A 24,598-nucleotide genomic window follows, 5' to 3' on the forward strand; every position below is an offset into this window, starting at 1 on the left:
ACCTTCAGCTCGGGACTCCAGGTTCCAGAATACAAAAACCTTCGTTATTTTATTTGGTTAAGCGAAGATGGCATTGGAGTAGGGAACAGCCAGCCAATGGTAGGCGGTAGTTCTCACATGGGCACCGAGGCAGATCGGAGTCAGCTTAGTCGGCAATGATTCAGGCTTGGAGGAGTGCAAGAATAATGACTGTGTGCCAAAAAGATGCCATGGTGCCATACCAGGCCCACCAATTTGAACTAGCACCTAGTCACACCTTCAAAGCAGCTTTGCGTTCCGTAGAATAATAGTTAAGCCGGTAAGGTGCAAACACTCAAGGAGTGTTCGAGTGAGAGTGAACGCTTGAGAAACTCAGACGGTTTCTATGACGTGGAGAGAATCCAGAGTGTCGATAGATCAGAGGCGACAGCCTCTAAATGTAAACTCCAGTGCCTTGAGCTACGAGCATGTCTTAGATTCCTTTTTATAGTCGAGACAAATTTAGTTCCGAACCCCCTGGTCTGAGCCATGAGACCCTCCCTGTTTTCAACCTTCCGGCAAATTTTATTATTTCCAGATGATGGTGCCAGGTGGCGAAGAAGCGTCAGGACTGACTACTAGGGTGAATGTGATGATTGCAGCTTGCTGTGGTTCGCAGAGGCCAAGGGACAAGGGGACGGTCGCCCCTTTTCACCGAATTTACCTATTTTATTAGCTTTGCTCGGCGATCCTTTCAGGGCGAGACGCCGTCGACCAAGCATGGGTTTTTCGCTAGTTTCCTCAGCAGCACCAAGGAGCGAGGCTATGACTAACTATCGCGACTATACGCAAAACAGTCGGCGATGCGAAACTGGAGACTTGAGGTTTGGGCACAGTGGAGCTGAGCTGGGCTACGAAGATTTTCCGAGTGTCAAATTTTCAAGAAGTGCAACTGGTTAGTAGGTTACTGGAGAATTCAGATCCCGGTGCCTGATGTAGATAAGTACTAGCTAGGTCTGTTTTTAATTTCTTGGAGATCCATGGTGACAGGTATTATGATGAGCTCTCTCGTCGCAGTTTCTCTCGCAGGGTTGCTTCCATGGCTGTTGGATTTGTATCTTTTGTTAGGAGGTCGGGGGATCCGTTGGTAAGGCCAGGTTCAGGTTCCACTGATCGAGGCTGTTTTCTTCTTTCCACTTCAAGAACGGTGTCAAGACTCAACTACCGGGCCGCCATCCATCCATCCATCCATCCCACCTTCTTCTCCCTTGCGCTGTTCAGGTGTAGAAGAGGTAACTGTTTTTTGTTTAGATATCGTAGTTTACAATCTCTATAGCCAAATTCAGAGTGGTCGACACTGCTTCGGTCCCCCAGGGCCGCGTTTTCTATATTTGGGACTAGTGCAGCAGCTCCACCACCGACTGACAACTTCAATCAATCCATCCATCCATCGTTCGGCCTCCATTATTCAAGGGTCTTCCACTTTTCTCTCTCGCGCCCTCTTCGGCTCTTCCTCAATTTCATCCTATCTTGCCTCATCTTTCGCTAGTAAATATTGATCTCTCATTTTTATTGCTTTCGCACACTAGTCTTGTTTATATCCTTTCCCAGGTGTCGGCGGTCCTGAGGTCCTGCAACGTTTCTCTAATTCCTTCTTCTTTCTTCCCCTCTGGATAAACTGCTTCGCCCTCTTCCTATCGATCGTACCGTTGCTAGCCGTTTCATTCCTGCCCAAGTCTCTCGGATTGATCTAAATTGCCATACGAACCTCCCATTATCGAAGTATAATACTTAATTCTTGACGATCACTATCTGGTGGTACGTGATTGCCCTGGATAGCCACTCCCTTCAACGCTCAGTACCATGATGAAGATCGTTCGCCTGACCTACTTCTTGACAGCATTCTCTCGACGCCTCCTAAATCTATCGAATCGCCGACGCCTCAACACTCCGTGGACGTATCTTTGCTCGAGATTCTTGTTTCATTCCACAGTATCTTGCAAACACAAGCCCCACCAGCCGCGGAATTTGACTGATCTGAGAGATCCAAAATCACAACACCATCCCCTTTCTCGCCTGAAACCTTGTCTATGGGAAGGAATTAGCGTAGCTGGGAAATCACTGGCATCTTTGCCATCACAAGGAGCTTGTCCAGCCATTTATCCTCGATCCTTGAAGTGAGCTGTCTATCGTGACCGCCGCGTCTTTCTTCAGATGCCGATCAAGCCCTTCAAAGGTTTTGCTCGACGAAAATCGTCCGGTAATGTTCTTGAGGAGGTGGAAAACCCACCCCAGACGTCGTTTCGTGTCTTTGAACGCCCCTCGACCGGGCGAAAATCTCTCAGTGATGGCAATATTATAACCCAGAAGATAGGGGAAGGCTCCCGGTTTTATTCCGCACCGGAAGACGACAACATCTTCGCTGGGTCTGACGGCCCAGCCACTAGGAACCTGTACGGCCAACGCTTAATGTACACTACCTCTCAACCACGAGCTAATTATGATAATAGCACCGGCGGTAATACGCTCGAAGGCCAAGCAACAAACCGTCACAGCTCATCAGCACGCCGTTCAACTGACCTACAAACCCACTTCGATTCCCAACCGCCGCACTCGAGGAATCTTCACGATATTCCACCGCCACCCTTAGCTGGCGCGCTGCGTGCCGCCGGTCGAACGTTCTCTTTCGGTGCAAGGTTTTCGAAATCACCTGCACAGGTTCCCAATCGGCCGTCATCTCCCGACACAATGCGAAGTAGGGCAACAACAAACAGTACGACGAGCACTGCAACACCACCTAAACTCCTAGAATCCGAATTCCAGCTCGGTCGGATGGATGACGATTTCGGGAACATGTTCGAAGGTATTGGTAAACACGACGCGCAAGAGGCAAATCGGAACTCGGTAGGCCGTAGAACCCCTATTGGTTCAATCACAAGAGAAGTACTAACCTTAGAGCCAGAACTCGAACGCGTCATCGAATAAGCCAGGACTGTTTTCTAGGAAGGAGGAACAACCAATGCGACCCTCGCCGATAAGCACAGATCGTTCAAAGGAAGTTGAACCCTCCCCTTACTCCTGGGGTAGCCGGCACTCAGAGGAAGGTCTCTTAGCTGTTGTCGACTCACCACAGAACGATACACATAGCTTTCAGCATGGCATTACGAATCCGACAGCAGCGCCTCCGCCTCCGCCACACGGAGGCCGACGAAAGTCGACACCCATGGCCAACGCTATACCTGTCAGTACGACTTCACATCGATCTCTCGAGAAACCGAAGCTGGCAGCTGATAAGGGCTTGCGGAGGAGCGTGTTGTTTTCCACTTCACCGGACACATCTGCTATTGTAGACGAAGATGCACAGCTGGTTACTGCATCCGTCCATTCGAACAAACGAACTTCCCACGCTCATTATTCTGCTGTTTCCCCAGTTCTGGACGACGACGACGACGATGACACACCCTTATTCAATGTGCAGAATACCATCAAGGCTGTGTCCGAAAAGAGGGAATCCTTGCCTACATCGGATCACCACGAGGACAACATTGAGGCTTCCATCGCAGTCAATGCACGCCTAGCTGCGGAGTACGAGAGTAAACCCCTGCCAGCCATGTCGAACAATAAGATTATGACGCCGTCGCAATTTGAACATTATCGACAGCAACAGGAGCTGAAAAGAGCAAACAGCAATACTTCCGACACTGAGGAATCCGCTGAGAGTGATTTCGACGAAGAAGATGAGGCGGAGAAAAACCGTGAAATCGAGAGGCAAAGACGGAAGCAGGAGGCTCATCTCTCTGTTTATCGTCAGCAGATGATGAAAGTAACAGGACAGCAGTCACCTTCCCCGTCTCTCCGTCCCGAGGACCGACCCAGCAGCAGCACCCCAAACTTGACTAACCTATCCCTGCATCCGGGTAATCCGAGCGGGAGCGGCAAGAGCAGTGAGGGAGATGATGATGATGAGGTCCCGCTTGGTATACTAGCAGCTCATGGGTTCCCCAACCGCAATCGTCCACCAAGTCGTTTAATGTCATCCAACTCGATGCAGAACCTACGCGCCTCGTATCAGCCACCGCACTTAGGTTCCGCGGGGTCGGATATTGGGGGAAATCGGACCAGTTTGCCGGTTTTCGCCCGAAACCTTCCTCGTGATCCATATTATGGAGCAGGTCTAGTAAATCCTTCAAACAGAGAATCCCTAGCTCTTGGAGGTGGGGGAGGCGGTGGTTCAGTGTACGGTGGGCCGACTGCTGCCACGGGCTCTTCTCCTGCTCTGCCCCCCGGAGGCTTGGTGGGCGTAATTGCTACTGAGGAGCGGGCAAGGGCTATGAGGCGTGGGAGCCCGAACACGCAAGCAATGTACGAAGCTCAGACAGTGATCCCTGGCCCACCAGGAAGCATGGGTGGCATCCCCAGGCCCTATACGATGCTGAATATGAACTCACCCAACGGGGCCAATCTCCAGGCACCAGTTTCTGCGACCGAACAAGCTCAAATTCAGCTGTCTCAGCAAATGAGCAGCATGATGCAGATGCAGATGCAATGGATGCAGCAAATGATTCAGTTGCAGGGCGGGCAGGCTCCCTTATCGCAACTTGCGGCGCCCAGCAACCTTCCGATGCCCTTCCCTATGAACCCGGGCTCTCGTCCGTCATCCATGCCCACTGCCGGTGGGGCATTTGAAAACATGCCCCTCGGCTACGGGGGAGGCAGCCAAAGGACCATGAGCATGCTTGACCCCAACGTCTCAACGAGATTAAATAGCCCAGCTGCACCTTTCATCAATGGCGGTAACAGACCGGGCACTCCAGGCGGACCTGGTTACGCAGCTTCGATCGCTCCGTCGGAGCGCAGCAATGTCGGATTAGCGCCTCGCTATAGACCTGTTTCCACACTGCCAGCCGAAACTGAGTCGAGCAGCTTCCTTCCGCTGCCAAAACCCTGGAATGATGAGAATCGAAGATCTACGTTCGCGCCATCTTCAGCCAACGCAAACCCGCCGAATACGACCGTCCGCCCGGTTTCCAGCTACAATAGAACCCTCACTGCTCCTTCTAAACTCCACAGTCAGGTCCATCCTGAGGATGAGGATGAGGACGAGGGCTGGGCGGATATGATGAAGAAACGAGAGAAGAAACGAAACAACTGGAAGGTCAAGAAGGATTCATCGAGCTTTGGAGATTTGTTGAACGCAGTACATTAACGAGCGCGAGTAGATATTTCTATATTTTTTTTTTCCGGCGTTATCCTGAGACATCATCTATTTTGCACGCGCATACACATACTCTGCTGCTTATTATATTACCTCAAAGACATTATTCATGGCCCTAGGTTGGAGCCTGATGCATACAAAAGGCCGGACTTGTACTTCAAGAACTTGGACCTTATATGTTGCTTATTAAAAGCTAATATTGCATCTTGAAGGGGTTGTCTCTGAATCTGTGCTTTTTGTACCTAGAGATCAACAGAACGAAGAACATGCTTTACGTGAGCAACTCTTCTCACTCTCGACATAGTACCAAATTTTTCATCCTGCTGCTCCTACTTATTATATCTTTAAGCTCTGCAAAGTATCCTTTGCCTCCTGAATCAAAATCGCTACAAAACCAGCAGCGGAGAGGTTCTCCCTCACAAGCCCAACCCCGGTACCAGCATAGATTGTCTTCTAGCATTGGGGCCCCATCCAAGATCTTCCTTCATCAACTCTTCCTCATACAGTAATCTGTTCTGCTCGTCACTCATACCTCCTTTAGCGGCATCAACCTAGCTCTGGTTGATTAGACCACGACCATCGTATAGATCTGGCTAGTCCAAGATCCCCCTCAGGCGGTCGGTCGTACACCATGAAGCAGACGGTGCTCACGCCGCCATCAGATGCACGAAGGACCTCTTCTTGGTAGCCGCGAGCAATATTTGCCTCTGAAGATGCGAGGAATCGAGTGCCCATGACTGTACCTGAAACCCCTAGCGCTAGAGATGCAGCCATTCCTCGCCCGTCAATGATACCAATTGCCGCAAGAAGATGTAGGTCTTTCCCGCTCTGTCGCTTTGCGAGTGCATCTTTCACCTCTGGTGCAGACGCAACTAGAGGCGTCTTGATCCTAGGATAGGATAGTCTGTCGATAATTATGGGATAGAAGATAGGTATGATAACCGTTCACTCCTGGAGGTGGCGATGGGTAGCTCTTGGTCTTTAGAGCGACATGTAAAATATATACATGCTTCTTCTCCCCGAACCCACAACATATATGTGCAGTAGAGCTCAGTTCAACAGTCATTATCTTCCCGTCTTATGAGTTTTGCATTCCAATGGAGAAAGTAGCAATGATGTAGATCTACAGGATAACTGTAAGCCAGGTCAACCGTCAATGAAGTTCATGCTCTCGAGAAGGAGACAGCCACGATCACGTGACAGAAGTCACGGGACTATGGTTCTTCCTTCCCTCTGCCGGCTTCTCTTTTGATAGCTTGACACTGTTCAGATCAATTCAACAGTGTCTGTTCGTCTTAGCCATCGTTAAGCTTACCTGGACTTCAGGTCACTAGAAGATACATCTCTTAGAAGCGGCTATAGCTTCTCTGCGCTCTTTTTGTTCGCGAACAACTTTCTTGATTCTATCCTTTTCATTGCGGCTTGAGTTCACTCCACTCCACTGCCTGCCTCTAGAAGCCCTGGACTGACAGACAGCCGTCGGAACTTCTTATCGTGTCCCAACATCACTCATATCGGGTTGGCAATCCGCTACCTCGCCGAGGAAAAATTGATTGAGAAACGGTGTCAGTCAGCCTCACCAACAGGCAACGCTCACGCTCGTGGTCCTTTTTCCTAGAACCGATCATTTTCGGTTGCCCCTGGACTGGTGCCCTTTCTTTCATTTCATTTCTTTTCTTTTCTTTTTTTCTTTTTTTTTGGATATTTGAATCGTTTCAAAAGTCAAGATGAACGCACCAGACAGGTAAGGATGTACTTTCTCGGCGTCTTTCCTGCAACCCCCTTCAATATCCTTTTCTTGACTAGTCAGAGTTCTGAAGGTTGAGAAAGAGTTGGAACATATGCCTGCCTAAGTCCTCAGCGTTGGAGCTGTGATGGCACCTTCCAAATGGAGCTTGTTTGTGAACATGAGGTCCCTCAGTGCCTCAGTCGCAATCTGGTCACCAGCGCCGAGCCAGCTTGGGTGTTTGTGACTTGCTTTACTTCATCTTCCTGTGTGCTCTGTCTCTCCATCTCACCATTCACGTCTTCCCCGGCATTGCCTTGTTCTGCAGTCCAGCTGCTGTCCTCTCCACTGGTACATCCAGACCACCACCATGTCCTCTCCGAAAGAACATAAAAACCACTCTTTTTTTGCCCCCGAGGTTGTTTATGCTCGCTTGATGAACATGAACAGCACCCGCGGGGGCTGTGTGTCATCTGTCAATGTTTCTCATGATCAGCAGCCTAGGTCTGATTTTCATCTCTAGCACATAATGATGTTATGATTGATGTCTTCGGATCAGAGAAGATCTCTATTCTTGGATTGCTGTCGCATCTTGCTAATCTGTGTTGGCATCCAGATATGAGTCTTTCGTCCTTGCGAGCGGCGAGAACAAGGTTGAGATGGAAGTTGATACCCGTACGTTTCTGAAGTATAGATTACTAGACTTGAACGCTACTAACCCAATTTTGTAGGCATTCCCTCGTCAGCCATTTTCACCTTCAACAAGGAAGATCACACTCTTGGAAACATGGTTCGATCTCGTCTTCTGCAGAGCTCCCATGTCCTGTTCGCCGCATACAAGGTAAGGAATTCTACCAAACCTCTATTATGATATGTGTTAGACTTCCGAGTCTACTGTCTCGATGTGATGTCTGGCCATGGTGTCTAATAAGAACGAGTAGGTCCCCCACCCACTTGTTCCCAAGTTCATACTCCGCGTTCAGACGGACGGCACGATTACTCCGAAGGATGCTGTCATTGCTGCATGCCACGAGCTCGTACGTGATCTGGGCATTCTGTCTCGCGAATTCACCAAGGAGTATGAGTTGCGTAAGATGGTTGGTGCGAACCAGCAGCAACACAATGGCGGCGTGGATGGAATCTGATCAACGCTGGATTATGACAAGCCCTATCAGGACATACTGTCTGGTGGACAGGTGGTTTCCCTCGGTCCATTGGCGCGCAGCTGGTTTTGCGTGTCCTCTGCCATACTCGTTTGTCCAAATACCCTTCGCTTCTTTTCGTCGTCTCCCATATTATGGTCAGTGGAGCTAGATGGCGAATTTTCCTTCAGTATGATGTATCGATTAGTATGGAATGGAAGAATGGATGCAATGAAATGACATGAATGATCATCAATAATCAAGAATCACTCAATAGGGTACCTACCTACCCACCTACATACCTTAGGCTACCTGCTGAGTCAGCAACCCGATCGGCCCAAAATAGTTAGTAGGTATCCGCCCGCTGTGTCGTGTCCCTGATGGATTGATTCCACTCACCAGAAGCTCCTGAGCCAGTCTTCCTTCACCTTCCCCTCTCCCACCCCCCATCCGCTCTCTTCTATTTGTCGTCCTTTCTTATTTCTGGCTCCTGCTCGCCTCGCTTACTATCTTGTTTTCCTGATGCAGTCGCATTTGTTCTAATGTACTCCTCGTCGAATTCGTTCATGGGCGGCGCCAACAACGGCCGCCCCGGACAGCAACCTTACTCGCAGCAAACAACCCCCTTCTCGCAGTTTCCAGCCCAGCAACAGTCTCAACCTCAGCAACCCGGGTTCGCCCCTCAGCCCACAGGCTATGGATCGCAATTCGGAGGCCTTGTTGGTTCCCAGTTGCAACCGCAGGCAACAGGATTCCCAGCAGGACAGCTTCAAGCCCAGTTTACCAGCTTTCCCGTTGCGTCAGCACAGCAAGCGCCGCAGCAACCACAATTGCCCCAACCGACCGGGTTTCCATTGGCGTCACAGCAATCGCCGTATGGCGGTTTCCAATCCCCAAGCCAAACCCCACAGATACAAGTTTCCGCAAACACGAGCCTTCCACTCCGCACCGGAGTCCAGACCTCTTCCGAGATAGCGAATTCGTTCCAGGATAGCTCGGGAGCCGCACCCACGCCGCCACCCAAGCCGGTTGCTGGGCGGATCCCGAGTATTCGACTATCCTTCATTACAGCGCAGGATCAAGCGAAGTTTGAGCAGCTCTTCAAGTCTGCTGTTGGGGATAGTCAGGCAATGACCGGTTAGTTGACTATGCGCTCTGATATATAAGTTTTTTTTTTGGAACTTGGCTGACGTATATGGACATAGGGGATAAGGCAAAGGAGCTTCTTCTTCGATCAAAATTGTCTGGAAGTGACTTGTCCAGGATCTGGTGAGTGCGACTGCGCCCTTTTCATGACTTGGCGTGGCTTACACTTCGTAGGGTGTTGTCAGATACCACTAAATCCGGACAGCTACTCTTTCCCGAGTTTGCTTTGGCCATGTACCTTTGTAACCTGAGAATCACTGGGAAGGATATTCCCAGCTCGCTCCCGGAGACGATCAAGAACGAAGTCTCGAGCATGGTGGATATAATCTCGTTCCAGGTGCCCGACACGCAGCCTCAGTCTGCCACAAGAACCAATGTTCCTGCTTTCGATGCACCGTTACTTGAAAATCAATCAGCTCCACCTGCGCCCCAGCAGCCACGGCCACAGCAGCCTAACAACTCACAACTCCTCTCCCAGCTTACGGCACAACCCACCGGGCTCCCACAATCTGCTGGCTTCCCGTCGCAAGGTCTGGCTTCGCAGGTGACAGGGTTCCTTGGCCAAGCGCCCCACCAGGGCCTCCAACCTCCCCAAATGGGACTTCTGAGCAACCCACAAGCGACAGGCTACAGTGGCCCTCGTCCTCAAATGCCTCCCATGCCCACCGGATTCAGATCTAATCTTAGTCCATCGCAAACTGGCGGACTAGTGGCGCAACCCACTGGCATCCCTGGGCAATGGGGCTTTGTCAATGCTCCCGCATCAGGCTTGCCCAATATTGACGCTTTGAAACAGCAGCTGATGCCTCAGCCAGGCCGTGAAGGTGGGTTTTCAGCAATCGGACTGTCCGGGAATGCAAACATTCCTTGGGCTATCACAAAGGAGGAAAAGAGAATATACGATGAGCTTTTCCGGGCTTGGGATGGCCTTCGCAAAGGGTTCATCGGTGGAGATACTGCCATCGAGATTATGGGCCAAAGTGGCTTGGATAGGAAAGATCTGGAAGCTGTTTGGACACTTGCAGATCCTAACAACCGTGGTAGACTCAACATGGATGAATTCGCCGTGGCTATGCACTTGATTTACAGAAAGCTCAATGGTTATCCCGTTCCTAGCCGTCTGCCCCCGGAGCTTATTCCCCCTTCTACGAGGAATTTGAATGATTCGATCGGCACTATCAAGTCTCTGCTGTCCCAGGATGCGGAGCACCGCAAAGCTTCCGGTGCATTCTTGCAGCCTCAAAAAACTGGAGTGAGCTATCTGAAGGACCATTCTTTCCGAGGCGGTGCAGTGTCTCCTGGGGTTGGCCGTAAAGACGCGACATTATTCAAGAACAATGACGAGGCAGCCGCTGGCTATCGTTCTAGTGCTCGTCGTCGTGTGGGTAACAATGGACGCACTCCTTCGCCTGCTGCCTCGCAGACTTCCGAGGACGAGCTGTCGGTTGATCAGCTGAAAAAGAAGATCCGTGAAACTCAAATCATGTTGGATGCAGTCGATTTCGAAGATGAGAATCGTGCGGAGGAAGAAGATGCTTTGGACAGACGAGATCGTCGTGAAGCAGAAAGCCTTATGGATAGGGTTCGTCGTGTCCAGGACGACATCGATACCCACCCTCATGCATCCCTTCGCAACCTCGATACAGGGGCAGAGCGGAGGACTCTCCGTCGTCAGCTGCAGGCTTACGAAGACCAGGTCCCACAAATTGCCTCGGATGTGAGACGCGTAGAGCGTGAAATTGCTGAGGCCAGACTTGAACTGTTCCGCTTGCAGGACGCTAAAGCCAACCCAGGTAGTGCATTGAATATCGTTGGCACTGGACCTGGTGGTTCTGTTACGGAGGCTGATCGAACCAAGGCACGTGCTCGTGCTAGGATGCAAGCTCGCGCCGCGGAACTTGCTGGAAGACCAGCTCCTGCCTCACAGGATGATGAGGGAGCTGCAACTCGCCGCTTGGAATCTGAAAATGCCAAGGTCAAAGCGGAGAGGGACAAGAACGACTCCATGACACGTGACGTGGAGGACAGCGTGAAGGAGTTCGCTAGAAGTCTAGAAGATAGCCTGAAGGAAGGGAGCGAGAGCTCGTCACGTGAACATGAACGGCGTCGATGGGAAGACGCTCTAGGCGTTGAAGATTTCATTCGAGACTTCATTTACGACTTGAACCGCGGTAGTCGCACCGCATATATTCGCAAGGAAGAGTAAGTTTGAGTCGATCTTCCAGCTCCACTTTGGTTCCCTCTTTTCAATCAACTAACCTCTCTGCAAGGGACTCACGAAGAACATCCTCCCCTCTGGAAGAGCGGTCTAGACGAGACTCACCTACAGTTAGCTCAATGACTGCTCGTCAATCCTCACCGCCGTCTTTCGGCTCGACTGGAGCTCTCCCCGGTAATACGCATCAAGACCGTGTTGCTGCTGCTAAAGAGCGTGCTCAAAGAAGGATTGCGGAACGGATGCAAGCTGCCGGGTTAAAACCTTCAAGCGATACTACTGAAACACTTCTCCAACGTCAAGAACGTGAAAAAAAGGAACGCGAGGAGCGTTTGAAGAAGGCGGAAGAGGAAGATGCTAAGCGTGAGCAAGAGAGGCAACGTCGCATCGCCGAGGAGCAGCGGCCCCAACCCACCCATGCAGCGAAGGCCACTGGAAAGAAGCCCGCGCCACCGCCTCCACGACCTTCACGTAAGGGCCATGCTGATAGTACCAGCCAGGTTGATGCTAAGAAGGCGGCCGAAGAGGCGTCTAAAGCCGAGCAGGCAGCCCATGAACATGCTTTGAGGCAAGAGCAGCAAGCGCAGGAAGAGGAGACCAAACGTCTTGAGTATGTACCGCTGAGCACTCAGTGCGTTTTTGATCAATCGACTTACTGTTCTTTCCATTCTAGATCGGAAACCGCTCAACATGAGGATGAATTTGAGAAGGAGAAGCAGGAACAAGAAGCACGGCTTCGTGCGCTGGAAGAGCAGGTGAGGCAAGGAAAGATCAAGAAGCAAGAGGAGAAACGCCGAAGAGAGGAAGCCAAGAGGGCTGCGCAAGAGCAAGAAGCCAGACTCACACGTCAACGAGCGGATCTTGAAGCTGCGAAGGAGAGAGAAAGACAGCTTCAGCTTGAACTCGAGGGATTAGACGAGAGCTCTTCTGATGAAGAAGGTCCCGTGGTTATTACAACCCCTCAGGATAGCACCCCAACTCACAGCCAGTTCCTACCTGCGCACCCCACTGCAGTTCCAACTGTTGTGTCGCCTCCTGCACCCGAACCCGAGGTTCCTTCAGTCTCTACCTCCCCAGATAGCAGTCGAGCGGCGCCGGCTAGTCTGAGTCCAGAGACAGAATCCAGAAACCCTTATTTCAGGAAGAACCTAACTCAGCCTACGGACTACCCACCTGAAGCTCCACCGGAAGCTCCTCAACCTGTCACTACTCCCAAAGCCGAGGGCCAATCTACCAACCCATTCCACCGTCTTGCTCAGCAGCCACAGCAACAGGAACCCCTTCGACCCGCGTTCACAGGCTCAGCACCACTTGCATCAAGAACACGCGCTCGCCCCGAGGCCGATGATGACTGGTCGGCAGCAGGATCTGATTTCGAGTCGTCAGACGATGAAGACGATGAGCGTGCAGGCGGTGTAGGCGCTAAACAGCTTGCAAGCATTCTTTTCGGTACAATGGCCCCTCCTCGGCCCCTGAGCGCTATGGACAACCAATCTCCCTCGGAGTCTACGCCTGTGCAAGACACCCCAGATGTTCCGCCAGTTCCACCCATTCCAGCAGAGGCTGAGCTATCTCCCGCTGTTGGCGGAGTACATCCTCCGCCGCCCCCTCCCCCTCCTCCACCTCCTCCACCTGGCGGAGCACCTCCCCAATCACCCAGCTCTGAATCACTAAATGGTGCACCGCCACCTCCACCCCCGCCTATGGCGCCCCCGGGACTCCCCCCACCACCTCCAGGACCTCCGCCGCCGCCTGGACCTCCGCCGCCTCCCACCGCAGCACCTCCCGCTGCTCCAGCTGGTGCTGGAGATAGGGGCGCGTTGCTGGCTTCTATCCAGGCGGGGAAGGGCCTCAGAAAGGTCCAAACCAATGATCGAAGCATTAGCTCCACTGCCGGCCGTGTGCTATGATACCTTTTGACAGCAGGCTTCGTCACATTTACTCTTTAATCAATTATCTGCCCCCAAGATGGGTCGTCTCTACTTGACCTCCCGGCCATGGCAATTTGCGAATCACATGTATAGTTTGTCAGTCTATGTTAGCTATCGTTTATATTTACATTGCCTTCTGAGTACCTATATCATGTCTTCATATCACGTGTATATACATAGTGGCAATGAACATTGGGGCCTCTAGTCTAAGCAGATTACCCACCATAGGAAGCAACATGATGAAATCTTTTTAACGATATTCGTTTATCAAAACCACGAAACTATGTCAAATATGTACGGGAAGCGAAAGGCGGGCGACCGCCCAGATTCCAAAACCCAAAGCCAGCTCTAATGGACACGAAGGCAGCGATGTAGAGCGAAAACGGAAAGAGGTATCCCAACCAAATCAATATTAGCACAATAGAAAAGCGAGAAGGAAGAAGGAAGACGCAGAGATAAAGCCAAGTGGACAAGTATGAAACTCATAAAACGATCTCGGCAATCACGTTGCCCAGTGTACTCACGCACCAGAGGATTATCAGTCCAAAGCCGATCTTCCGGTCCATGCGCCAGTTATTCAGAGGAACGACGATCAACAGTCCGACGAGAGTTAACAATAGCGTAGCGCCACTTATGACGAGAACTTTGGAGATAGCGATGTCGTAGGTGATGTTGGCTGTTGTGCTGGTCTGGGGTCTTTGGGCGTGTAGAGTCATGTATAGCCCTCCGAGGCCAATTCCAAGAAGAATGTTGAGCATGGGACCGCCGAAGCAGGCGCTTAGCGCCATGACTGGGTAACCGAGGCGGGCGACGGTAATATTGGCGACGAGATCCCCGAGTGAATTTCCAACGGCAAAGACAGTGAGACCGAGGAGGGAGTCGGATATGTTGAGAATGACGCCGATGGTTTTGAGAAGATTGACGACTTCGGTAGCTATCGTTGCAATCCAGAAGATGGCGACGATGAAGCCTAGAAAGGCGAGGACGGGGCGCCATGAGGTAGGGGGTTGGCGTAAAGAGTCGCGGGTTCCGCGTATGCTGATGAAGAGAGTACCAAGGCATATGAGTGAGAAGACAAGAGCGCAGAGCGAGAGAAGTAAGAAGGTGCGTGCAGTTAGGTCCGGATCTATGGTTGACCAGGCGATCAATGAGACAAACTGGGGCCCGGTAAACAGTTGGATGTAGACGAGCCACAGCGACCATTCCCGGGTAGTGGGGGCAGATGAGTCGGCAGGATCTACAGCAGGAAGCTCGGAGTCGTAACGCTGCCTCCCTCGCTCTGATAGCGACTTGCTGCCTTGACCCGGTACTGTCCGTTCTACACCAGGAACAGCGTCACTAGGGTGGAGGAGAGGGCTATCCTCCGGCAGGCGTACGATAGGGCTTGCGGAGGATGAGTCAGCTGCAGAAGTCACAATGACAGGCACAGAAGCGGATGTAGTCTCCGGTTGCGCAGGATCAACTACAGGTAGTGTAATCGTGAGGAGGAAAACACTAGGAGCTGCGATGACTCCAAGAAACTTTTCCCAGATGGATTTAGCCGTCCATTCATCTAGCGTCGGGAAGAGAGCGGAGAGAGCTAGCTGCAGGATGGAGCGCGACTGCGGCCAGCATCCCTGTGGGGTCATGCGCCGACTACTCCTATCAAACATCCTTTCGTGAAGTTCCAGTGGTTCCGTTGGGCTGAAAGGCGCGGGAAGGCGAAAGCTCGGCGAACTGGGTGATGGCGATCTCGTGCTATCGTGGAATGGTGGGAAGGGGCTGGATGGATTGGACTGGTTGTTATCCTGCGGCTCCGTAGCGGAGTACTTGGTCCCTCTTGGTGATACTTGAACTTGAAGCGGGGAGTGCGAATCAGGGGCTGTGTTGGAGTAGTTAGGAGAATGAAATGTATCTGGAGGTGCAAGTAGCGCAGAATTGTGAAGGCTAGAACCTGGCCTTGGAGATGGGCTTGGACTGCGAGACGTATATGTGCTGGATAGGGGTGATGATGTTAGTCCCGTGCCATACTGGGGCTCGAAAGTATGTGAAGGCGCCGTGCTTGATCCGCCATCAGCAGATGGCCTGCTCACGGTTAATAAAGGTCGATTTGCACCATCAGCGGGAAAGAGATTCGTGTCCAACTGCAGCCCCACCGCATCATTGGCAGATACCGCCCTTGCTCGATTAGTTTCGTGATCAGGGGATAGAAAGTTGTTGGCACGAGAGCGGCCGCTCTGAGGATGGGATGCTATCGAGATATTATCCGCCTGTGAACGATGGTCCTGTGCACTACCTGGGACGTCCGAGTATCTCTCGAGGCTGATAGAATGGTTCCTGTTATGACTTCTCGAGCGCTGCAGAGAAGAAAGAACGGATTGAAACTCCAGTGCACCGACTAGACTTGGTCTGATAGGATTGAATGTATTGCGCCTATGCGCTGAGGGCCGGACTATCCGCATGTTGTCTCGAATTTCCGCAAGTTGTCGATTCCGGGTTTCGTCATCTTCCTCTGCGTCCTTCCAAGCCGGGGCTTCGGCGCTTTCCAGTGCATTAAAGTCTTCATCAGTCGCCCCTCTGAGAAGACTGGTTGACTCTGAAGCCACCCCTGGATCCTCCTCTTCCACATCTTCAATATCTAGTTCTTGGTTAGACGGGATATGGAAATGGGATCGCGCCGCCATATTCCTCTCATGCACTCGTCGACGCCGAACGATGCACCAGTGCCACGTCACAACAAGCAAGACGTAGAAACAGTATAACGCAACCATAGCAGCGGACTCCCAAACATGAAGGTGGCCGTCTGCCAAAAGAATCATGCTAAAACTTATCGCAATCACAAAGTATCCAACATCACGAACAAAGCTCCTACGGGCAACCTTGAACGGGCGCACGAGTGCCATTGAGCCAGCAACCACAGATGTTATGAATCCCGCAGCCCCAATCAGTTCTCCAATAGCTAAGCTGCCACTGTTGGACCTCATAGCTGCAAAGGTCGAGAATACATCGGGGCTTCCATTTCCGAAGGCGAGGAAGGTGACTCCCGTCAGACTTTCGCTCAAGCCGAGGAAGCTGGCCAGTGTGCTGAGATCGATGCATAAGAAATCACTTGCGGCGATGCCAATGGTACTGAAGAGCAACGATAACCAAGAAACAATGATAACAAACGCCAATGGCTTCGCATGCGCAAGGGTACAGTAGTAGAGCTGAAGGTACGAGAAGAAACCGTCCTCATCATCGATGCAATTCTCTCGGACGAAGGCGCATTTATCTTTTGCATTGCGGACCAGCCGGCACTAAGAAGCAAATAAAGATTATTAGCACATTTTCTCAGCAAGATCCAGGTGCGTGAGGAAAATACCTCTAGTTCATTTTCCCGTCTCGCAAATAAGTGCACAGCGGGGTTGGAGATTGTTGGCGATCCTCTCCATCCTTTCAACCCCCAGCTCAGGGTCGCAAGGACAGTGAAGATCAGGAAAGACCAGTAGAAGGGCCTGACCGAGTACTGACGCTTCCGACGGACCGGAGCTTGAGCGAACAGGGGTGTCACTTCTTTGAGCATGATAGACGAGGTGACCGGGTCATCGTGGGCATCAGGTGTAGTTGTAGGAGAGGAGAGAATTAAGCCAAGAACGGATAATTAGAGATAAGACAGAGGAAGAATAACGACTAAGTAAGATATAGTTAGCTAAATCCAAACAGGCAACGAAGAAAGCCCAAAACACAAGAGGACTGGAGACTTGGAAGTTGTCTTGCGCCGATGTGGTGTGATGTCAGATGTTGCGGCAGTCGAGGCTGGGGTGGCTGGGGTGGCTGTGCACACGTACGGTGCGGTAATATACGGTAATATCCGGTATGGTACTATATTAGAGCCACAGTGTGGCACGTCTGTAAGCCACGTGACTCGGGGGCCTGAGGTTGCTGTGGCACGGCCGAACCATAGTCTCTTGTTTGTTGATGGTCTCTTCCAACTCCAACTGGGGAATCCCGTCACGACCACCACTCGTCAGCAAACCATATCCTACCGGACCATGCTTTGACTCGGAACTTATCGCTGATCAGTGGCCGACCTTTCATCCTGCTCTTCTCTGCTTTTTGACTCTCGACGGTAATCGGCTTTCGAGGACTGCCCTCAACCACTTTGGCCTGCCTATCCGTTACTGTTGCGACTATCGACCATGCCCCGCGTCTCAAAAAGCCGCCGCTCTAATGGCGCTGCAACTCCCCAGAAAAACTCTCCTCTAAAGTATGCTCTCTGATTTTCGATTCATATTGAACGCAAGCGGCGCTGATAACTTTGTTTAGGATTCCTCTGAACGATGACATTGGAGAAAAAGCGGCCCGTATGGAAGCCCGGCAGGCTCGACATGACCGCCAGATGGACCAGATCAAGGCCGCTGTCAAGACACCTATGCCGCCTCGCCGATATACCACTTATGATCGATCAAGCATGAGCCCCTCCACACCACAAGGCTCCGGCCATCGCAATCGGGATAGTGATGTTCATGGTCGCCGTGGAGTCACTCCAATGAAGCGCGTGCCAATACTCGCCAACTTTGAAGAGTGGATGAAGATGGCGACCGACAACAAAATTAATGCCGCAAATTCCTGGAACTTTGCCCTGATCGATTACTTCCATGACATGTCACTCTTGAAAGAAGGAGATAGTGTGAACTTTCAAAAGGCCAGTTGCACACTGGATGGCTGCGTGAAAATTTACACAAGCAGAGTCGATAGTGTGGCCTCAGAAACAGGAAAACTCCTGAGTGGTCTGGCCGACAGTAGGGACAAGAAATCTCGCGAGAGCCAGGCCGAAGGCGAGGGTGCGGAAGAGGACGAGGAAGATGAGGAGGAAGGAGGCAGTAGGCGATCTCGAAGAAAGGTACGTCCCTGAACCGTTCCTTGGAGCCAGTAATGCTTACACTCTTTTCACGCATCCAGCGCTCACATGAAGCCACACTCGCTCCTTCGTTCGCTTCACTGCAGCTGAAAAAGTTTGAGCTCGAATTCTCAGTTGATCCGCTGTTCAAGAAGGCATCGGCAGATTTTGATGAAGGTGGCGCTAAAGGCCTTCTCCTGAACCATTTATCAATTGATGGACATGGCCGTATTGTATTCGACAGTAGCGATGACGCCGCAGAAGCTTCCAGGGATTCAGAAAACACCAGAGCCCAGTCAGAAGCTCCCGAGCATTCCGAGTCTACACCACAGCCACAGTCAGAACAACCACGTGACGACTCATTCGATGCAGGTGTTGAGATAGACATCGCTCCGCTCGCTAGCAAGTTTTTCCCAGATCTCGAGCGCATCGACGGGCAGGACATTTGCCCCTCGTTAAAGAATTTTGATCTAGGCGATCCCAGCGGATCACTGGATATACCTCTGTTGAAAGCCCCCGAAGACTGGCGACATGATAAAGGCAATGAGGAAGGGCACTCCTCGAATGAAGCCTCTGGTATCATGCTAGATGATGATAATGCTGTTGGATTTGACGACGACGCTAGTTTGGCTGGCTTTGATCTTAGTGATGACGCTGCCTTTGGCGATGGCGGAGAGGCGTGGGCTCGCGAAGCCGCGTTGGAGCCAATGCTTAAAGTGCACCGCGTTGACCTGGAAGGTGAGGAGGCTCGGGATGGGGAAGACCTCGACAATGACGATGCCTATGCTATCTCACTTAATCACCAATCAGGCAATCGTGATCATCAGAACATCCTCAGCTATTTTGATAACGCATTGCAGAAGAACTGGGCTGGTCCCGAACACTGGAAAATTCGTCGCATCAAAGAAACGACTGCTAGCACTTCTGCGAATTCAGCACCCAAGCAGCGAAAAGAAAAGGAGCCGTTTGAGATTGACTTTGGTGCACCTCTGGACCCAGCTGTGGCCGAACTGATCTACACTCCAGCAAGCTCGAATTCGACCATCTCACTCCCAAAGACCCAGTGGAAGACCAAGGGCCGCAATTTGCTCCCAGATGATAAACATTTCAATTCCCGGCAGCTGCTTCGCCTTTTCCTCAAGCCGAAGGCACGAATGGGCTCAAGGAAATTAACCGGACCTCGAAGCTTCAACCAGCGACGCCAGGAACAAACCTCTGGGAATGGAGAGATGGACGAGGCGTTTTGGGCAAACCACAAGACCGAGGATAACGCTGGCAACGAAGCAGCGCCTGGGGCGTATGATGCCAATTTCTTCGCAGACGACGACGGCCTTGCGTTCCCGGGTGGCTTGGGCGATGATGATGATGACAACCTTCCCTTTGCTGATGCCAGGGAGATGCTGTCTCCTCCGCCTAATGGAGCCCCAGGTGCATCTGCAGGAGACCAAGGCGGTGCTACAGGGCTTACTGCATTACTAAACATGGTCGGTGCAACTCCTGGTGGCTCGCAGCTTCAGAGCGGCGTTGGAGGGTTCGGTTCGCAATTGGTCACGCAAGGCGGCCGAAGAGCACGACCTGATTACGTGGCATATGCTCGTGTCGCCAAGAAGGTTGACGTCCGCCGACTGAAGCTGGAAATGTGGAAGGGCATGGGCGAGCGGTTAATATCCGCGATGGAATCCGACCCTCAACCCAGCGTCACAATTGATCCACCCGAGGAACATCAAGAATCTGATGACGATGGCCCACCAACGCCGACACCGATGCACAAGCGCCCGAGGCTATCTTCGGATCTTGAAGATGTCAAGAGCAATGGGCAGCTTCGATTTACAGACATCATGAACTCGCTCAAGTCTGTTTATGCTCCAGAGACACTGCGTGACATCAGTACCTCATACGGCTTCATCTGCCTGCTCCACCTTGCCAACGAACAAGGTCTCGTCCTGCAAAACGATGATGAACTGACCGGTCTCGGGTCAGGCAGGTTGGAGGAGATTTTTGTCAAGAAGGATGAAAACGCTATCCTTGATGAAGCGGCCGCATGAGGTCAGGTAAAAATTTGCCAATCCTCGTTTGAGATGAGAAATTTACAGTGAATCTGCGATATCCCTGTTTTGGTTGGTCAAGGAGTTAATACAAGAGGCTATATTGGTGATCTCGGTTCGGGCCAAGGATTGTACATAAGTTGAACTTGCAGGAGTTGTGGTTGATACAGGTTTAGCATACAGCTTTTCATTATGCAGTCATGACACTCGTTCATCTTCTTCAAGTTCCTTATAAATCCTCATCGTGGTAATTGCTGAATTTACCATTATTGGATTGACTTTCGTGGTGCTAAATACGCGTGCTCGTCGATTGAAGCATGACAATGCTGAGCAAGGAATATTATAAGGGCCAAACGTCAAGCTACGAAGTAGAGGAGAGTCAGCCAGTCCCTGCAAGTGGTGGAGGAATTGATATCATGCCTAATTTGGTCAGGCAATTACCACCTACTCAACTACAGCACATGAAAGAACTAAGACGACGGACAGGTTTTAGTACTGTCTTTAGACCTTACTTGCTTAGTGGTATAGCTCTGTAAACATGCAGAGTCAACGTAGAGACAGACATAGACATAAAACATGAAACATGAAAAGAACGGAGTAGTGATGTTTGATTCTCCTTGATCAATCAGTCTTCGTTGATGAACAACAAATACACATAAACAAGACAGAAGAAAGCAAGTAAGAAAGGTATTAAGTAGATTGTAGTATATTGGGGTTCGCCCAAGTCCAGTTAGGCTTCGATTCGATTTGGGGTATGAAGGAAAACAAATATATACGCCTGGTCCAAGTTCCAACCTAAAACTCCAGAATATACAAAGTGCGTTTAGTGGTTCAAACTCAGTTGATTCCCGGGCATTGACAGGCTGGTTAAGCCATGCTTTGACTCGAGGGGTTCCCTGTAGCTTTTGCATCGAGTGCTTCTAGGCTCTCAACGGGACTGACTACTGACGGACTCCTTGAGGAAAGCTTGGTGTCATCGGGCTGGCGTAAGCTCCGGGAATCGGCACAGCTTCGTAGGTCCGCTCCCCCGGTGCAGCACCCATGTGATCTTGAGGAGGAGACTGTGTAGGAGCAGAGGGAGAGAATTCTCCCTGTTCCGTCTTGGGTGTGGCGTTCTGCACGCGGATAGGGGGCGGCTGGAGTTGGAAGGTCGCTTGGGGCCTTGTTGGTGAGATAGGAGTGGCAAATTGTGTAGGCGTCATCTCTCCCTTCTCGGCCGAGGAGTAAGGGTCCTTCATTGTTGTTGAAACCCAAGGTGACTTGGGGCTGTATGGGAAGCCTGGAGTGTTGGGGGCTGACTGAAGGCGTAGTTGGGCCAGGTACAAGTCCGATCGAGCCTTGTCCCGACGATCCATGGATTTGGCGAGCTTGCGTTTGGACCAGAATCGATAGAAGACAACGGCGTAGATCAGAATGATCAAGACCTCAATTACAACTTCGATAACAGCGCAAACGAGACCCCAGTCCTGATGAGGATTAGAATAGAGTCAAGAGATTGGGAGTATCTTCAAGACTCACCTGCAAGCGGCACAGCAGTGGGTAGTCAATGTCGTTGGCGTATACTGTCGCCCTCTGGTTGCCGGTCTTGCATGACCAACCCCACATATCCTGACCATTTCCATTTGACTTCGAATGCTGATAAATTGCGCTGACAACAACCCACAAAATGAGTGTAAATCCGAAGAAACCCACAGAGAAAATGGAGTAGTATACAGCAACCTTCTCAGCACGCTTGTGGCCGCGCTTCTTCCAAGTCCAGAAAACGACTAGACAGGAAAGTAACGACAAGCAAGCAGTTGCTAGGAGCAGATACTGTGGCCATGGGTTAGTCCCGACGGCCCAAGGAGTCGTGCCGCTCCTTGAAGGCAGATTCTTGGTCGCGTGGAAGATTGTTAGAGTGGTAGCGAGTATGGCCAGGATGATTATACTACAACCGAAACTGACGAAACGAAGGAAGATCTTGGCTACTCGAACGCGGACTTTGATAGCCTAGCATCCACAAAAGGTTCATTAGTATGCGGGGATAATGGGCCAGTGTGATACTCATGACATACCAAGTCTTTCGCATTCATCTTCTCTGCTTGCTTCTCTTGCTTTTCTAGGGCAAACTCTTCCCGGAAGGTTGGGCTCAAGGGGTTCAAGGTGCGAGCTGGTGTTCCGGGCACTTTCAGTGCACTTTTGAGTGGGGAGGCCGGAGCAGCATGATGAGGCACATGTTGTGTGGGATCTTGAGCATTCACGTATCCGAACCCAACATCGGAGACATCAGGCGGGTTTTGAGTCTGACTCGGAGGGTCTGCAAATGGGGATCTGTTGCTCTCCGCAGCGGTAGGCGAGTGGATTGCAGTTGCTTCAGCAAATCTAGCAGACCGAGGGCTCTTTAACGGCGCGGCCGCCGTCTCAGAAGTCTGCTGGGCCGCAAATGACGCGGGCTGCGGTGAGGATGCCATTGATCTTCTATTGTTACCACTGACAAATTCTCTCGGGGAGGTCGGCTCGTACGTCTGAGGCGAGTTGTCTTGGCTGTCACTAGAGATGGACATCGGGTCTATAATGCAATGCCGCAACGGGAATGTGGCTGGGAGAAGATGAGCAGAATATTGATGAGAGCCAGCTCTCAGCCTTGCTTATATGTTCCTTCTTTTATGGTTTTTTTTTTTTGCTCGACAGTAGGCGATGAGTATCCAAAGCGTGTAAATCGTATAATCGTGAGACCAAGTCGAGCTATATAGCTTCGTTCTATAAAAGTCGTGTCGTATAGTGTCGCACAACAACTCTATGCACTGACAGAACATTGTTAATTACGGAATCGCACGCAGTAAGCTTACGGTGTGGGTGAGACTCGAGGGATGGGAAGACTCAACAGTCCAGTCTCGACGCACCTGTTTTGATAGAACGGTCGTTGCGACTCAAAAAGCTGATTTCTGTGGCATTGTCAGCTTCGGCTCGTACAGAAAATCCCTCGAACACGAACCTGCTTCAGATAGACTTCGGTTCTGTCCGATTTTCTCATAACCGGCCTGCGTTTGATGATCTTGGAGATAGAGCGGCGAACCCTGCGCTGTCTTGACCAAGATACAGACCAGTGGTCAAACCCAGAAATGATTGTTGCGAGTGAGAGCAAGAGGAGAGACGAAGGAGAAGCAGCGGAAATGCTTGCGAGCGGCGTGACTGCAGCGATTATCTATGATGGGCGGCAGTCACACCCTCGCAGCTAGTGGGGAGGGGTCATCTCGAACAGCAGTATCTCATCGGCCGTGGACCCGTGAGAAATGGCAGGTAAGCGCCCAGCAATATGCAGCGAAACCAGAACACGGCTGACGATTGGATGAAGCCAAAGTCGATAGTTGGCCAGGAACACGGCCAGACGGGCAAACTGCTAGGGAGACGAGGTCAGGCAGGGACGTGAGTGGACGGGCGACTCAAGACTAGAGCAGCAGCCCTGGTCTATCACAGTGGGGACTTCCGAAAGCTAGCCAATTTAACTTCTTGGTCTTCACGCTTTTGATGCAAGTCTGTCACTCAAGCAGCGAATGAGCGCTGTGGAATGGTTGTTCGATGCCCTTGCTTAGCGCCGGGATTGATCGCCTCCTGTCACCAACCAACCATACAGCATACAGAAACGCTGGCCATCGTGGAGGGGTGAGCCCATCTGGCCTGCCGCCTCTGGGTTGCTGATAGAATCTAAAGATAGACTGGGTACTTCTGGAGTATATATACTTATAGATTATGAGGACGATATTCGGACAGTTGAAAATTACTAACGAGGAGCGACCTTGATTTTGACTCTTCCTTAGAGGATTAGTTATGTAACTTATGAAATGGCTGGAGGCTGTGAGAGAGGTGGGATTGATGCCTCAGGCAGTAAGAGACTGCAGAAGCCGGAGTAGGGAGGACTTTCAGCGCACACCACCCCCTCTCTTTTTTGACATGGTTCTCTTTTCAAATGCCCAGGTGACTATCGTCACAACTCGCTCAGTCACTCCAGACTCGTGCCAGATGGGAATTCAGACATTTGACCCTGCTTGAACATGCTGGCTCCTATACTGATGAGCCGACTGGGCTATAGTCTTGGAAGCCAATGGCCCAATGCCGCATGTCCACGTTAAGAACCGCGCGGGTACTCGATACTTACTTCCTTAGCAGTTTGTTGTTTGTTCTTTGCGGGGGAAATAATCTCTCTCCTGTCAATCCCAATCAATACCCGAGCGACCTATAGACGACTGTCTGATCACTTGGTCAGATGCCCGGTCGGGGAACAATATAACGAGCCGTGCTCCTCACAGGGCTCACTAGAGTTCATTCAACCTCGACCTATCACTGAGGAGATTTGAGAGATTGTAGCAGAAACGGGTTCTTGCA

At 51.3% G+C, this 24,598-nt stretch overlaps 6 protein-coding genes across 6 annotated transcripts; 4 read left to right on the forward strand and 2 right to left on the reverse strand.

Annotated features, from left to right (window-relative positions):
* The first annotated feature begins 1,733 nt into the window (after positions 1 to 1,733).
* On the forward strand, positions 1,734 to 5,302 carry BJY04DRAFT_84747 (uncharacterized protein). The gene is made up of 3 exons (XM_073721172.1): positions 1,734 to 2,411; positions 2,469 to 2,862; positions 2,921 to 5,302. The coding sequence occupies exons 1-3, from the start codon at positions 2,173 to 2,175 to the stop codon at positions 5,162 to 5,164; spliced, it is 2,877 nt and encodes a 958-aa protein (XP_073569825.1). The 5' UTR covers positions 1,734 to 2,172; the 3' UTR covers positions 5,165 to 5,302.
* A 1,134-nt stretch (positions 5,303 to 6,436) lies between these two features.
* Positions 6,437 to 8,288, forward strand: BJY04DRAFT_192206 (DNA-directed RNA polymerase II core subunit RPB11). The gene is made up of 4 exons (XM_073711747.1): positions 6,437 to 6,917; positions 7,516 to 7,574; positions 7,631 to 7,740; positions 7,841 to 8,288. Exons 1-4 carry the CDS (start codon positions 6,901 to 6,903, stop codon positions 8,042 to 8,044), a joined length of 390 nt encoding a protein of 129 aa, XP_073569826.1. The 5' UTR covers positions 6,437 to 6,900; the 3' UTR covers positions 8,045 to 8,288.
* Positions 8,289 to 8,457: 169 nt separating this feature from the next.
* Positions 8,458 to 13,564, forward strand: pan1 (actin cytoskeleton-regulatory complex protein PAN1). The gene is made up of 5 exons (XM_073721175.1): positions 8,458 to 9,178; positions 9,247 to 9,310; positions 9,362 to 11,389; positions 11,458 to 12,012; positions 12,076 to 13,564. The coding sequence occupies exons 1-5, from the start codon at positions 8,584 to 8,586 to the stop codon at positions 13,310 to 13,312; spliced, it is 4,479 nt and encodes a 1,492-aa protein (XP_073569827.1). The 5' UTR covers positions 8,458 to 8,583; the 3' UTR covers positions 13,313 to 13,564.
* Positions 13,564 to 16,994, reverse strand: BJY04DRAFT_84777 (sodium/calcium exchanger protein). Its single transcript, XM_073721173.1, has 2 exons — positions 16,674 to 16,994; positions 13,564 to 16,608 (listed from the first exon to the last, which is right to left on the reverse strand). Exons 1-2 carry the CDS (start codon positions 16,872 to 16,874, stop codon positions 13,816 to 13,818), a joined length of 2,994 nt encoding a protein of 997 aa, XP_073569828.1. The 5' UTR covers positions 16,875 to 16,994; the 3' UTR covers positions 13,564 to 13,815.
* Positions 16,995 to 16,999: 5 nt separating this feature from the next.
* Positions 17,000 to 20,438, forward strand: BJY04DRAFT_192214 (condensin subunit BRN1). Its single transcript, XM_073711748.1, has 3 exons — positions 17,000 to 17,558; positions 17,618 to 18,194; positions 18,254 to 20,438. Exons 1-3 carry the CDS (start codon positions 17,491 to 17,493, stop codon positions 20,234 to 20,236), a joined length of 2,628 nt encoding a protein of 875 aa, XP_073569829.1. The 5' UTR covers positions 17,000 to 17,490; the 3' UTR covers positions 20,237 to 20,438.
* Positions 20,439 to 20,974: 536 nt separating this feature from the next.
* BJY04DRAFT_84800 (uncharacterized protein) lies at positions 20,975 to 23,022 on the reverse strand. Its single transcript, XM_073721174.1, has 4 exons — positions 22,739 to 23,022; positions 22,291 to 22,690; positions 21,755 to 22,225; positions 20,975 to 21,702 (listed from the first exon to the last, which is right to left on the reverse strand). The coding sequence occupies exons 1-4, from the start codon at positions 22,777 to 22,779 to the stop codon at positions 21,178 to 21,180; spliced, it is 1,437 nt and encodes a 478-aa protein (XP_073569830.1). The 5' UTR covers positions 22,780 to 23,022; the 3' UTR covers positions 20,975 to 21,177.
* Positions 23,023 to 24,598: the final 1,576 nt, after the last annotated feature.

This window comes from Aspergillus karnatakaensis, assembly GCF_047715665.1.
Source record: "Aspergillus karnatakaensis strain CBS 102800 unplaced genomic scaffold BJY04scaffold_33, whole genome shotgun sequence".
Taxonomy (NCBI): Eukaryota; Fungi; Ascomycota; class Eurotiomycetes; order Eurotiales; family Aspergillaceae; genus Aspergillus; species Aspergillus karnatakaensis.